Below are 15,443 nucleotides of genomic sequence, written 5' to 3'. Positions count from 1 at the left end.
TGACAGGCCGGCTGATCAGTCCCGAAGTAGTCTTAACCTCGGCCACCCTGGCGACGTTGTCTCGTCCATAGTGGAGTCTGACGATCCGGCCTAGAGACCATTGCAGTGGAGGGAGGTTGTCGTCCATAATCATGACTATTTGTCCTTCTGCCGCTGGGAAAGAGGGCGAATGCCATTTGATCATTGCCTGCTGATCAAGGAGGTACTCCAGATGCCATCGTCTCCAAAACTGGCCAACAGTGAATTGGACAATTGCCTACTTAGATTTGAGGGCGGTGCGTTGATTCAGGGAGTCGGAAGAGCAGTCATTGGACGCATAATTAAAAAATGTCCTGTCGTTAAGACTTGTAGATCGTCTGGCGACGACGAATGGGCTGTCAAAGGTCGTGAATTCAAAATAGCCTCGACCTGGCAGATAATGGTGAGAAAACACTCCATTGTGGGCTCTTGCAGGCCCAAGGTAACTTTCAGCAAACGTTTCGTAGACTTAACCGCTGCCTCCCATAAGCCACCGAAGTAGGGTGCTCTTGGTGGAATGAAGTGCCACTCGACTCCTCTTCTTCCGGACTCTTGTAGGATCAACTCTTGACACTGGGAATCATTTAACAGGGCAGATACTTCTTTAAGTCTTCTTGTAGCGCCAACAAAATTAGTACCATTGTCAGACCATATGTGACTAGGCATGCCTCGCCTGGCTATGAATCGGTTTAAGGCGGCTAGAAAGGCCTGAGTCGTGAGGTCAGTGACCAATTCTAAGTGGATGGCCTTTGTCGAAAAGCAGATGAAAACAGCGAGGTAGCATTGGAGGACCTTGGCGGACCGAAGTGACGCAATTTTTACGTTGAAGGGGCCTGCGTAGTCAATACCAGTAGTCGTGAAGGGTGGTGAGGCGCTGGCTCTTCCCTGAGGTAGCTGACCCATGATAGGGTTGAAAGGTGATGGTTTAATGCTGAAACATTTATTACATGATGACAATTGACGTCGAACCACATTTTTTCCATTAGTAATCCAGTATCTGTTTCGGAGAAAGGCGTGAGAGGCGGTAGGGCCTACATAAAGATTGGATACATGAGCGTCCTGAATTACCAGGGCCGTAAGGGGATGTTGCTGAGGCAACAGGGCCGGGTGTTTATTGGACTCAGGGATATTGGCTTGTCTTAATCTTCCTCCAACACGCAATACTCCGTCGGTATGTACGAATAAGCCTAAAATTCTGACCAGGCGTAATTTAGGTCTAGAGGACTGGGCATCTTCAATTTCTTCTAAAAATGAGTGTCGCTGAGCTCGAATAATCAGGGCACGCAAGGCTTCACCGCGTTCTTTGAACTTTAATGGGCCTGACATGTGGTGGGCAGAATTTCTGGCATTGTGGGCGAATCATAGACACCAGGCAACTACATTTGTAAGTGTATGCAAACTGGAAAACTTGGACTCCCAATCCTCGGGAGAGGAGGCTGCGATCGATACATTAAGAGCCTGGGAGCGAATTTCTGCTCCCACAATTGGGTCAGACAGATCTGCATTTACTTGTCCTAGGGGCCATGACTCAGGATTTAATTTTAGCCAAGGAGGGCCTTCCCACCATAAGTGGTAGTTTACCAACTCCTGTGGCTTTAGCCCACGTGAGGCACAGTCAGCAGGGTTCTGCGAGGATGGGACGTGAAACCATTGGGAAGCGGGTACCTTTTCTAAAATGGTAGCCACTCTATTGCCTACGAACACCTTCCAATGTGAAGGCGGGGTAGCGGTTATCCAGGCGAGAGCTATGGTAGTATCGGTAAAGGCTAAAATGTTTGGAGAGGGTATCTGAGGGAAGAGAAGACTGACTTTATGGAGTGCAAGAGCCAGGATATGAGCGGCACAAAGCTCCAGGCGTGGAAGCGTGACAGGTTTCATTGGAGCCATTCTGGCTTTAGACATGATCAGGCTGATGACTGTTTCCTCTGAAAGTGACACAAGGTACACTACGGCCGCATATGCCCGTTCTGATGCATCAGCAAAACCGGTTAAATATAATTTAGGAGTAGACGGGGACAAGAATCTAGGGATACGGATATTTGAGAGTTCCGGAAGGGTGACAGCAAACTGAGACCATTCCTGGATAATGGATGAAGGTAAAGGGTCATCCCAGCTAAAGGAGGCTTGACAAACGACTCGAAATATTGCACGAGCAAAAACTGTTATTGGGATTAACCATCCCAATGGATCAAAGACCTTGGCAATTTGACTAGCGAGCTGTCTTTTTGTTTGAATATTGGGGACTGAACGAATCAAAAAATGGAAATAGTCTTGTGAGGGGTTCCAACAGAGGCCAAGAATTTTTAATTGTGACTCCTCGTCATTCTCTAGACATACAGAAGACATGGCTGGGAGAAGGTGGTCGAGGGGAATTTTTTCCAACAGTCGAGGATGATTAGATGCCCATTTTCTGAGCTCAATTTGAGCTTGACTTAGTAACCTTATGAGTTGGTCTCTCGATTTCAGGGCCGCTTCAAGTGTAGGGCCTACTCCGGAAATGTCATCGACATAAGTACGATCCCTAAGGATCTCTACTGCTTGGGGAAAGGAATTCTACGAAGTGAGGGCTAACTCTTGTAACACGCGACATGCTAAATAGGGCGCTGACGTGGTTCCATACGTGACAGTACACAGTCGGTACTCCTGAACTGGTTGACTGGTATCGAAGCGCCAAAGAATACGTAATAGGTCTCGATCTTCAGGGGGTGTAATATTTGACGAAACATTTGACGAATGTCGGCTGTAAATACCCATTTATCAACTCTGAATCTGGTCACAACCTTCCAGATGTCAAGCTGTAATTTAGGTCCAGGGAGCAGGAGTTCATTGAGTGAGATTCCTGAGGAGGAGTTTTGGGATGCGTTAAAGACGACTCTGATTTTTTCCGGGGGATTATCTAGACGGTGGATTGCATGGTGGGGAATGTAATATGCAATTTGACCTGACTTAAGAGGAGGGGCCAGCTCCATATGTTTAGACTCTAAGTAGTCCTTCATAAACTCGACATAGGGAGTACGCAGATGTTGGGACTTAGCATGGCGTGTTTCGGTTTGGAGAAGGCGCCTCAGTGCGATCTATCTGGTTTCTCCCAGACAGCAAGGACTAGTTTTAAGTGGCATGACTTTGAGAAGCACTCCTCGGCCTTTAATTCATCGGGAGTAAGGGGGGAGACCTCAGACACTTCCTCCAGGGCGAACATTTTCTCCATAAGACGGGACAAGACCTGGTCTGGGGGGTGCTGAATTGGTTGGGAAACTTTTCCAGAACTGAGGCGGAGTACTATGGGTTGGACGGAAATAGTCGACATAGAATTCACTAAGGAGGTGTTAACCGGTAGAGTAGAACCTTCAGAAGAAGGGACTTCCGCCCAAGTTATGGCAGGAGGAAGAGGGTCAGGCTCAGGGGTGTCGAGAACGTAGAGGACGCCGCGTTCCATTAAACCGTTGTGGTTTGGGGGGAAGCTGAAAAGTCCAAGCTGTATAAGCAGAGTGCTGAGGAATGATTTCCGTTTGGGACGTTGACAAAATTTGAGCAGAGGACGAAGACAGGCTAGGAGTAACTGACTGTTCTGGCTCCATGGCAAGTTCAGGGTTATTACAATGAGGAACTGGCTCAGCCTCAGACTCACCAGGAGGGGTGCCAGTTGAAGTCTTGTCTTCAGGGATAGACTCATCATTCGGTACTTTAGGGGCGGTTAAATGACCGTACTTATGTTTAAATAAGATTTTCTAGTAAATCCGGTAAAGTTTGGAGTTAGACATGTGGTTTTGGACAGAAGGGTCAAAACGAACCCTTTTAACAGGTAGCTTTTTCAAGGGACCAGACATGACCCAGCCAAGGGTTGTCAATCGTGCGTTAGGGGAGCCATTTTGAGAGCGGATCACCTGACTGAGATCAATGGCATCAAAGACCGAAGCTGAAAATACCACATCTACTGGAGTTGGTTCATTGAAAGTCGGGTCGGCTAAATATTTGTCTGCTAGGTGTTCCCAATCACTGACAGGAAAATACGAGGATGGGGCATCCGGAACAGTCTTAGTGACTACGCGAAAGGGAACTTTAAGTTGGAAAAATGGCGGACATTGCTTTAAATTGGTGGACACAAAACCCACAACTTGGGTTGCAATATTTCCTCCTATTCCTCGGATAGCACCTGACATGGGAGAATAACTCAGTTTACATTCTTTGGCGAGGGTTGCTGACATTAGATTAATCTCACTGCCTGAATCCAGCAGGGCACGAGCACGATACCACTGGCTATCTCCTCCAAGGAGATACACCATGGCAGTGGGGGAAACTGACATGTCGGATGGGAATGACTTGACTATTGATTTCCGGGGGGGGCTTTCGTGGCATGACATAGACGACAATGTCTGCGACGGCAGAAGGCGACACTGGACAACGGAGGGGTATCGTGCCTGCCAAGAACCTATAAATCTGACTGGGGGGTTGGTGCTGGATGTCGGCCAAAATAGGTTATGGGAAGGACAGGGGATATGCTGCCCGAGGATGATGACGTAGGTCTGGACTCAGAGTCCCTGGCTGACTGTAGAGGCTCAAACGAACTAGGGGGAAGGAGTGAGCGTTTGGGAAAAGGAGGTGGAGATCTGGATTGAGGATGAAGAGGCTTCTTTGGAAGAGGAATTAGATTTTGGGGCGGACATGTCCTTAAAGACATCAAGGAAGGCAGGTGGGAGGCCCTTCGTGCTTCTTGGCATACGCTGGAAGACTGAGGAGGGGGGTGCAAAGTGGTTTGGTACTCGCCATGACATTTGCCACACCCCACCTGGCAAGGACAGCGGGATACTGGATGATACTTAGAAAGGCAATTAACCAACGGGCGTTCCTCCGTGACAAAACTCCACCTATCCTTGCTAGACAATTGCAAATATCTGTCCAGCGGGACAACCGATGTGGTCCCCCACACAAGTAACATCGGACTGACGAGACTGAGGAGGCGGGGGCGCAGGACGTAGAGCGCCGAACTGGAGCCGGGGAAGGGGTAGGTGACGGCCTCCTCGGTGGACGGGGGACAAAACTGACTGACTTGGGGCGATACGGTCTAGACTGGTTCGGCGAAGGAACCCCCACCAACTGTGGTTCGTCGACCGGAGGGGTAGGACCAGATGAAGGAGTAGAGGGAACGGAAGCCTGGCTGGGACCAGACTGAGCAGATGAATGCGACATTTTCTGTAAGGGGACCAGTTTAGGAGAAAACCTGTCTTCCTGCTGCTTCAGGAAGCCAATACCTGGCCACTATGGGGCAATTCGTCAAAGAACCCAAGGCACTTCTTCCGGAACTCCTCCTTAAGGCCAGGGGACAGGACAGACAAGGAGACATGGCACAACAAGAAGTCCAGGGGTTCAGGGATGTCACAGTGGTCGAGGAGAATCTGTCGCCCAGACAACCAAGCTATATCCTCCATGCTGGAGCCAGCGGCCGGAAATTGAAGGAAGGCTTCCAGCATGGCGCTAGCAATTCTTAGCCTTCCCTCATACCGGCCGTCCAATGTCTCCCAAGCGTAGAGGTAACCGGCCTCCGTCAGGGTGGCATTCTAAATGATCGACAAGGGTGGACCCCTCAGGCAAGACCGCAACGCCTGAAGTCGCTTGGCGGGTAAGAGAGCCAATTTATGGACCTCAGACTGGAAGGTCCGCTTGAACTCTCTGTACGACAATACTTCCCCCCCCAAACACGGGAATTCTCGGAAAGACCAGTTCCTGAAGCTGTCTCCGCGCCAACTCTGACACAGAATCTTCGGCAACGGAGCTGGGCGGTGAGGAGGTCGGCGCCCGTTCCATCACAAGGGGTGTGGCCAAGGCAGGCGGGACAATAGACAAATGGGCAAGCTCTGCTTGCGCATGACTGGCAGACAGGGCCAGGGCTAAGGGACCACTATCCTCTGGCACCAACAGTTAAAGCCACTCCCAGGCTTCCCTGTCCACAGTCTGGGACAAGGATTGAAAGAGAGCGGAGAACTGTTGGCACCTTCCGACTCTGTCTGGGGAATCCAGGTCCAACAACCGAACACTCCGAGCCCACTGGTCCAATCTGGCCACAAGGTGGCGACATCGAATAACATTGAGGTCCCCGCTGGCCTCAGATTGGCCAGGACCTCGCGGAGTTTCCTCCAACGCGGGGGATCAGATGAAGCTGGCGAAATAGGGGGGTGACTTTTTCCAGGGACTCATCCATAATCCTAAGAATGGATACAACCAATAGCTTTTGACAAAAGAAAAAATACAAAATACAAAAGATAGTATAAATTTTTAAAACAAGTTAAACAAAGACTTGACAGAACAACACAAGCAAAAAATATAAATAAGTGTCGAATAATAGACACAGAGTACAAGGATAAGCAAGGTCTTAATACTAATAAGTCAAACAAAATGAGATACAAAAATTAAACCTTAACACAAAATTAATAGAAAGGGACAAAAAATAGAAAAGACTAATGACATTAATGGCAAAGGATAACATGTCTTATTTAAAGAAGTTTTAACAATACATAGGTAAGACACATAAATTTGTATAAATATAAATTAAGTAATGCAAACTGAATAATGTTTAAAGTGTAAGAGAAATATTTATTTTAACATTGTATTAACACAAAAATTACGGAGCCAGGACGCAGAGGCAGGACGTAACCTATAGGTAAACTAAAAACAATACGTTTGTAAATTCTAAAAGATAGCTTAACTTCAAGCTAAATCACAATGGAAGGAAATAAAAAGGAAAACAATTTAAAACGTACAATAGAAAAAGAAAAAAAAGAAAAAGGAAATTCAAAATTCAATAAAAAAAACAAAACATAATTTTAGAACAAAATTAAAATATGACCATGTACATCCAAGACACAAGTATATTAATATATATATATATATATATATATATATATATATATATATATATATATATATATATATATATTTTGTTACCATGTAACAGCTTTTCCATAAGAAAATAATTTTTACAGTACGATTGTTATTATCTCTGGATTTTGTGCGGTTTAGTTAGTGAGGGTCAGGTAAAATCGGGGAGTAAGAAAATAAGCCTAGGAAATTTAAGAGAAATAAAGAATGTGTTAATGGAATTATACTTGAAGAGCACATGGTGGAGCGAAGAGGGCAGCGGAAAAAGACAAGCGACGCGAGCAACATATGGGAGAGACTGAGGCGATCGGAAAAAATATTACGAGTTGGGAATTGGATGCTGTACCGTTCTGGTTGAGTCCCAACACAAATTGGAAGATAAAGAAATCACCCAGGCGGAATTTGGCTATCCCAGGGTATTCCGCAAGCGAAGAATCTCTACTTCTCGCAAGGGAGCGGGACGGAATAGCGCCTGAGCTGTGGTGACCTAATAAGAAGAATGAAGAGAAGTGCCGACTGATATCAAAACCAGGCCTGGGGTTGATGTAGGTGAGACAATTTTGTTAAGAGTGGGACTAGTTCTCGTGTTGTATTAATGAAAATTTCTTTTCATAACGTTATCAATCAAGTTCGCTTCTTATTTTGTTTCCCTAAATTTAGCATTAAGTAGGGTTTGATTTTGTATTTCTTTGTAAAGAGAATTTTTGGTTTTGTGAACAATAATAAGTATTTTCTTAACCCTGAATCTTCTATTTGAACCTCTCCTAGCAACAACAGCACATGTATATGGAATTTAAATATTTAGTAGAATATTAGTGTGGCTGCCTGGTTCGAGTATCGGCCTATAGAGTCGCGCAACGCAGGTTCGCTACCCGAGGAGCTGTTACTAGGTAACTATTTTTTTAATTCCAATTTTACTTATTTATTTTTTTTTTTATTTTTATTTTCCCTTATTATTATTGGGCTTATTATTAGTCATCATATTTTCTCTTCCTTATCTTCCCTTTTTTTCTTTACCCACCCCGACTCCACTGAGCTTGCCTTGCCCAGAGGTATTTGTAGAGGGCGACGTAACAATTTGGCGCCCACCGTGGGGCTCGAAAGAAATTAAGGGACCATTTCAACATGTTCATCTCGAGCCGGAAGTAGAATTTTACGTTCCCTAAGATGGATGTGTATAGGCTGTTGAAGGAAGAGTTGCAGTACGAATTGGAAATAAGGGGAATAAACGCTGAAGGTAACTGCCAAGATCTGCGCAGAAGGCTGCATGAAGCTTTATCCAAGGATGTTTCTCTTGATCCCAGTTTTATTGCAAACTTAGACCCTAACACGGAATTCACAATTTGTGAGAAGAAGTACCTGGTGTTGAAAGGAGCGGTGGAAGAATGTGATGAAGAAGCAGAATCTAGTGAACTGAAGCGACTTAATACGCGGCTGTTACACATATACCAGCGATGCAACCGGATCTTACCGGAAGAAGGGCTGGTTGGTGAAATTGCGGAGTTAAAGGAGGCGATGCAGGAGTTGAGAATCAAGCTTAAGAGTACAACCCTGGGTACATCATCGACGGAGCAATTTCCGGTGCCAGATTATGCAGGGAGGAAAGAAGGGAAGCACGATAGTATCGTAGAAGAACTGGACCAACTAGAATTAGGGAGGAACCCCCAACCTACTCGGACAGACATCAGATGGAGTGTACCACAGGAGGCTTTGTCACCAATTACCCTCCCCGAGATGCGAGCTACCGCTTCTACCTCTACCAAGAATGACGTACCGCATGTTTCTCGACGGGACCCGAAATTATACAAGTGGGGCCTGACTTTCTCAGGTGAAGAGGCAGGATGTACTCTGGCTAACTTCCTGGAAGATGTCGAAGTGCGGATGGCCTCAAGAAGTGTATCGCAGGAAGAGGTTGTTCGAGGATTCGACGATTTGTTAACTGGCACGGCGAAAATATGGTTTAGAGCCAAGAGGCAAGAATTCTCTTCGTGGCAAGAGCTGGTGCGAGGATTGAAGAAAACTTTTCAGGATCCTGACTACGACGACCGGCTCATGGAAGAAATACGCCGACGAACTCAGGGGTCTGACGAGGTGCCATCATTGTTCATAGCCAAGATGACAAGTTTGTTTAATCGGTTAAACACTCCTCAGACAGAAGAACAAAAGCTGCAAATACTAGAGAAAAATATTAAGGGCGACCATCTACCTCACCTCGCGCAGGCTACCTATGCATCGGTGGAAGAATTGGAATCAGTTCTCTGCAACCTGGAGATATGGACTCAGAGAGCTGCAAGATATAGGGAGCCGCCAGCTAAAGGTCTACTCGAACCCGCATTAGGTCATCGAACCAGGAAACCGCTACCACAGGTGTCAGTTATTCGAGAAACCGGAACTCAGGAGGTACCGGAAAGAAGAACGTCGGCGTACCGAGGTCCCGTTTGTTGGAACTGTGGGCAGACAGGACTCTTGGCACGAACATGCAGCAGTCCGAAGACACCATTTTGTGGAAGGTGTGGGCTTCAAAAGGTCAGCACACAAGGATGTACTCGCTGTGGGCCAAACCAGAAGAAAGCGGGAAACGGACCAAGGGGGTCGGCACAGACAGGCTCCTCAGAACACAGCCGCCCGAGATTAACCAGAAAAGATACAGAATGGTTGGACTGGGTGGAGGTGGTCAGGAATATGTTCTGTTACGGGATGTCACATAGATTAAGCCACCCAAGCCTTGAAGATCGAAGACCTTTTCTTCAAGTGAGATTGTTGGGTATCGCAGTTAGTGGATTACTTGACTCGGGCTCAACGAGGACAGTAATCAACGACAGGTTGTGGAAAAGGTTATCCCCCTTAGGAATCAACCTTCAGCCATCGGATAACCAACCGATAACCCTAGCAAATGGAAGGACTTGCGCTGTAGAAGGCTTTGCAGTGGTGCCTTTCGAACTGAATGGGGCGGTTAAGATTTTGAATGTTTTAGTTGTACCATCTCTGAGTGTGGAATTGATACTTGGAATTGACTTCTGGAGGGAAATGTCGCTGGTGGTGGACATAGCTAAGGCTACCTATAAGTCAGGGGATCCGGCCCTAGCCTGTGTATCTGCAGATACTGGAGTCATCAGCCACGAGAGACTAACGAACAAGCAGAGAGAAGAACTGCGAGCGGTCACCAAGAAGTTCCGAGAAGCGTCACCACCGCAACGGGGCTGTACGGATCGGGCGGAACATATCGTCGACACGGGGGATCATCCGCCACTGAAACAGCGATACTACCCAGTGTCTCCCTTTATTCAAGAGGCCATAAATAAGGAACTGGATGCGATGCTGAAAGATGGGATAGTGGAACCATCAAGTAGTGGGTGGTCATCGCCAGTTGTCATGGTAAAGAAAAAGGATGGGAAGTACCGCTTTTGTGTGGATTATCGGGCAGTAAACAGAGTCACCAAGCGAGGTGCATACCCTCTACCGTATGTGTAGGCCATATTGGATCGTTTACGAAACGGTAGGTATCTCTCCTCCTTGGACATCAAGAGCGCTTATTGGCAGATCCCTGTGGAGAAGAACTGCAGAGAGCGCACGGCCTTCACCGTACCGCATAGAGGGTTGTTTCAATTTCGCCGCATGCCGTTTGGTCTGCATAATGCCCCTGCCACATGGCAATGGCTTATAGATAATATATTGGGACCCACGCTAGAACCATACGTCTTCGCATACTTGAATGACATCATTATCGTCACACCTACTTTTCAGAAGCATCGAGAAGTACTAGAAGATGTTCTCGAGCGTTTAAGAGCGGCTGGCCTGACATTATCATGGGAAAAGTGTCAGTTTTGTAGGAGCGAACTTCGCTACTTAGGATATATAGTAAACGAGGATGGCCTCGGGGTAGATCCAGAAAAAGTGTCCGCTATTCTGAACTTCCCTAGACCTACAACTGCAAAACAGGTAAGGCGGTTTATTGGGTTAGCAAGTTGGTACAGAAGATTCGTGCCCAACTTTTCAACTTTAGTCTCTCCGTTGACGGATTTGCTAAAGAAAAACAAGAAGTTTGTGTGGGAAGACCGGCAGGAAAGGGCACTACAGGAGCTACAAAATCGACTGGTCTCAGCGCCGATACTCACCTGCCCCGACTTCGAACGCCCATTTGTCCTTCAGACTGACGCATCAACTACAGGTCTGGGAGCTATTCTCAGTCAGAATTTCGAAGACGGTGAGAAAGCCATTGCTTATGCCAGCCGAACACTGACAAATGCGGAGAAGAAGTTTTCGGCAACGGAACTAGAATGTTTAAGCGTGCTTTGGGCAATTAAGAAATTTAGGCCTTACCTAGAGGGCATGAAGTTCACGGTTATCACAGATCACAGTTCTCTAAGGTGGTTAATGGCGTTGAAACATCCCAGTGGCAGGCTAGGATGGTGGGCTCTGCAGTTACAGGAACACGAGTTTGAAATCGTGCATCGTGCCGGGAAGTTGAATAAGGCGGCTGACGCACTTTCTAGAGTGAACGAGGGGTTACTTAGTGCCATTACAGACTCTTCTAGGCGTGATGCCTGGTATGAAAAGATGAGAGTGGAAGTAGAAGCATGCCCCGAAAAGTACCCCTTATGGAATCTAGACAGTGGAGTTCTTCGGAAATATGTCAAGGATGCCAAGGATTTCTTAGCATCAGAAGACCCCTGGAAGTTGGTTATCCTAAAATATCAGCGGATGGAGGTATTAAAGGAATGCCATGATAATCCGACTGCTGGGCACCTAGGGATTTTCAAGACTAAGGGGAGAATAGCGCAGAGATACTATTGGCCAGGCATGACGAGCGATGTGGCACGGTACGTTAGGCGTTGTTGCACCTGTGTGGCGAATAAGCCAGAGCAGCAGAAACCTGCGGGGTATTATGGGGAACAACGCAAAGTGTCGCAGCCATGGGAAGTCGTTACCATGGACATTATGGGTCCACTGCCCAGGAGTTCTCTGCAACATAGATATATTCTAGTGGTCTGTGACTATTTTACCAAATATGTGCTACTGCACCCACTGAGACAGGCCACCTCTAAATCTATAGCTAAATTTGTGGAGGACCAAGTATTTTTAATGTTTGGAGCGCCTAAGGTCGCTATAACCGATAATGGCTCTCAGTTCGTGAGTAAAGAATTTACATCTCTATTGGGAAACTATGGAGTCAAGTTAGTTCGGACACCTTACTATCATCCGCAAAGCAACCCCACGGAGAGAGTGAACCGCGTCGTTAAAACGGCTATCAGGGCATACATAAATGATAATCAGAAACACTGGGATAAAATGCTGCAGAAAATAGCATTCGCTTTAAGAACGGCCAAACATGAAACCACTGGCTATACACCCGCATACCTGAATTTTGGGCGTGAACTACAGGTAATCAACAGCAACGTCCAGCAGACCAATACCGACCTAGATGGGCTGGACGTCACGTCGAGAGAGGCACTCGCCCACAAATTTAGCAACATAAAAGATGTATGGAGTGCAGTAGTGAAGAATCTGACCGAAGCCTATGAGAAGGCCAAGCGGATCTACAACCTGAGGAGAAGAGAAGTGAGTTATACACCGGGACAGGTTGTATGGAAGAGGGAGTTTGTATTGGCTGATGCCTCTAAAGACTTTTCTAGTAAGTTAGCGCCAAAATATAGGAAGTGGTACAGAAGATATCCAATACAGCATACGAATTAGAAGATGAAGAGGGCCGGAATTTGGGAATCTGGCACTCAAAAAATATGAAGCCGCAACCAGAAGATTGATTACTTGGAAACCACCATACCCAGCAACCTGCTCAGTCCTTCAGCCCCTGAACTCATCCTTCGAATTACCTTTGTTTTTTTTTATCCTTACTTTATTCTATATATATGCTCTATTAAAGTCCTTTATTAGTATATTCCTCCATCTCTTAATATATCATTTTGCTTTGGCCTGTTTCTTCTTTCCTCAGGAAGGAGAGGGAATGTTACCATGTAACAGCTTTTCCATAAGAAAATAATTTTTACAGTATGATTGTTATTATCTCTGGATTTTGTGCGGTTTAGTTAGTGAGGGTCAGGTAAAATCAGGGAGTAAGAAAATAAGCCTAGGAAATTTAAGAGAAATAAAGAATGTGTTAATGGAATTATACTTGAAGAGCACATGGTGGTGCGAAGAGGGCAGCGGAAAAAGAAAAGCGACGCGAGCAACATATGGGAGAGACTGAGGCGATCGGAAAAAATATTACGAGTTGGGAATTGGATGCTGTACCGTTCTGGTTGAGTCCCAACACAAATTGGAAGATAAAGAAATCACCCAGGCGGAATTTGGCTATCCCAGGGTATTCCGCAAGCGAAGAATCTCTACTTCTCGCAAGGGAGCGGGACGGAATAGCGCCTGAGCTGTGGTGACCTTCTAATAAGAAGAATGAAGAGAAGTGCCGACTGATATCAAAACCGTGCTGGCGTCCGTCAAGTTGGTATGGCCACCACCGAGTTTTTTAACCAAATTTCGCACATCGTTTGTGCCGGCGATTCACCAAGTTTCATCGTTTGTGCCGCTAAATTACGGAAGTTATTAACAAAACAAAGTGGCCGTACCAACTTGACGTCATGTTAGTATGGCCACCTATTTATTTTCAACTTTTTAAAATTTTCTCTGCACCAATCGTTTGTGCCGCGTTTGTGCCGGCGATTCACCAAATTTTGTCGTTTGTGCCGCTAAATTACGGAAGTTATTAGGAAAACAAAGTGGCCGTACCAACTTGACGTCAAGTTGGTATGGCCACTTTTTATTTTTGAGTTTTTCGAAAATTTCTTCTTACCATTCGTTTGTGCCGCGTTTGTGCCGGCGATTCACCTAATTTTGTCGTTTGTGCCGCAAAATTACGGAAGTTATTAGCAAAATAAAGTGGCCGTACCAACTTGACGTCAAGTTTGTATGGCCACTTTTTATCTTTGAGTTTTTCGAAAATTTCTTTTTATCATTCGTTTGTGCCGCGTTTGTGCCGGCGATTCACCAAATTTTATCGTTTGTGCCGCAAAATTACGGAAGTTATTAGCAAAACAATGTGGCCATACCAACTTGACGTCAAGTTGGTATGGCCACTTTTTATTTTTTGAGTATTTGAAAATTTCTTTTTACCATTCGTTTGTGCCGCGTTTGTGCCGGCGATTCACCAAATATCAGCATTATAGCTTAAAAATTAAAAAAGATATTAAAGAAAACTTTTCCTCGCACTGAGCGCACCACAGCGGCAAGTTACCTTACTAACACTTATTTACGAATTTCATCAAAAACACATATCAAACACAGCAAATATTAATACTTTTCTTTTACATACAACATTAGAAATAACGAATTTATTAAAATCAAAAGATTTTTTCGTTTGTGCCGCATTATTAAGCGAGATATTCGCGTGTCAACTTAATATGAGAAAAATTGATATACCTAACTATTTAATTTTTGAAATTTTTCAAAATTTCTTTTTGCCAATCTCTTTGGCCTCGTTTGTGCCGCTGATTCGCCAAATTTCATCGTTTGTGCCGCATTATTACGCGAGATATTCGCATGCCAAGTTGGTATGGCCACTTTTTATTTTTGAGTTTTTCAAAATTTCTTTTTACCATTCTTTTAGGCTTCGCTTGTGCCGGCGATTCACCAAGTTTCATCGTTTGTGCCGCATTTTTAGGCGAGATATTGGCATGTCAAGTTGGAATGGCCACTTTTTATTTTTTGAGTTTTTTCAAAATTTCATTTTACCATACTTTTAGGCTTCGTTTGTGCCGGCAATTCACCAAGTTAAATCGTTTGTGCCGCAATATTAAAGAAGGTATTAAAGAAAAACTGTTACTGACATACTGACGCCAGCAGCGCATATGTACGTCAACTAAAGTAACTAACTGCCAGCATACACCAGCGGTTGATGAGTTGATAATTTATCTATAAATACATATCTATTACAGCAAATAATAGTATTTTTCTTTTACCTACAACTTTCAAATAACTAATTCAGTAATATAAAAAGTATTTTTCGTTTTTACCGCCATACCAAGCAAGATATTAGCGTGTCAAGTAAATATGAGAAAAATTAATATAATTTTTCATATTTTGAAATTTACAAAATTTCTTTTTGCCAATCTCTTTGGCCCCGTTTCTGCTAGCGATTCGTCGAGTTTCATCGTTTGTGCCGCATTATTACGCGAGATATTCGCATGTCAAGTTGGTATGGCCACTTTTTATTTTTGAGTTTTTTCAAAATTTCATTTTACCATACTTTTAGGCTTCGTTTGTGCCGGCAATTCACCAAGTTAAATCGTTTGTGCCGCAATATTAAAGAAGGTATTAAAGAAAAACTGTTACTGACATACTGACGCCATCAGCGCATCTCTACGTCAACTAAAGTAACTAACTGCCAGCATACACCAGCGGTTGATGGGTTGATAATTTATTTATAAATACATATCTATTACAGCAAATAATAGTATTTTTCTTTTACCTAGAACTTTACAAATAACTATTTTAGTAATGTAAAAAGTTTTATTCGTTTTTACCGCCATACCAAGCGAGATATT

General features: G+C 44.9%; 1 protein-coding gene across 1 annotated transcript; it reads right to left on the bottom strand.

The window, feature by feature from the left end:
- Positions 1–285: 285 nt before the first annotated feature.
- Positions 286–1,344, bottom strand: LOC141455179 (uncharacterized). The gene has a single exon (XM_074130041.1). It carries the CDS (start codon positions 1,342–1,344, stop codon positions 286–288), a length of 1,059 nt encoding a protein of 352 aa, XP_073986142.1.
- Positions 1,345–15,443: the final 14,099 nt, after the last annotated feature.

Source organism: Rhodnius prolixus, unplaced genomic scaffold (genome assembly GCF_049639745.1).
Source record: "Rhodnius prolixus isolate KJV_2025 unplaced genomic scaffold, Rpr scaffold_27, whole genome shotgun sequence".
Taxonomy (NCBI): Eukaryota; Metazoa; Arthropoda; class Insecta; order Hemiptera; family Reduviidae; genus Rhodnius; species Rhodnius prolixus.
The sequence above is the reverse complement of the archived record's forward strand: the minus strand, read 5'-3'. Positions and strand labels throughout refer to the sequence as shown.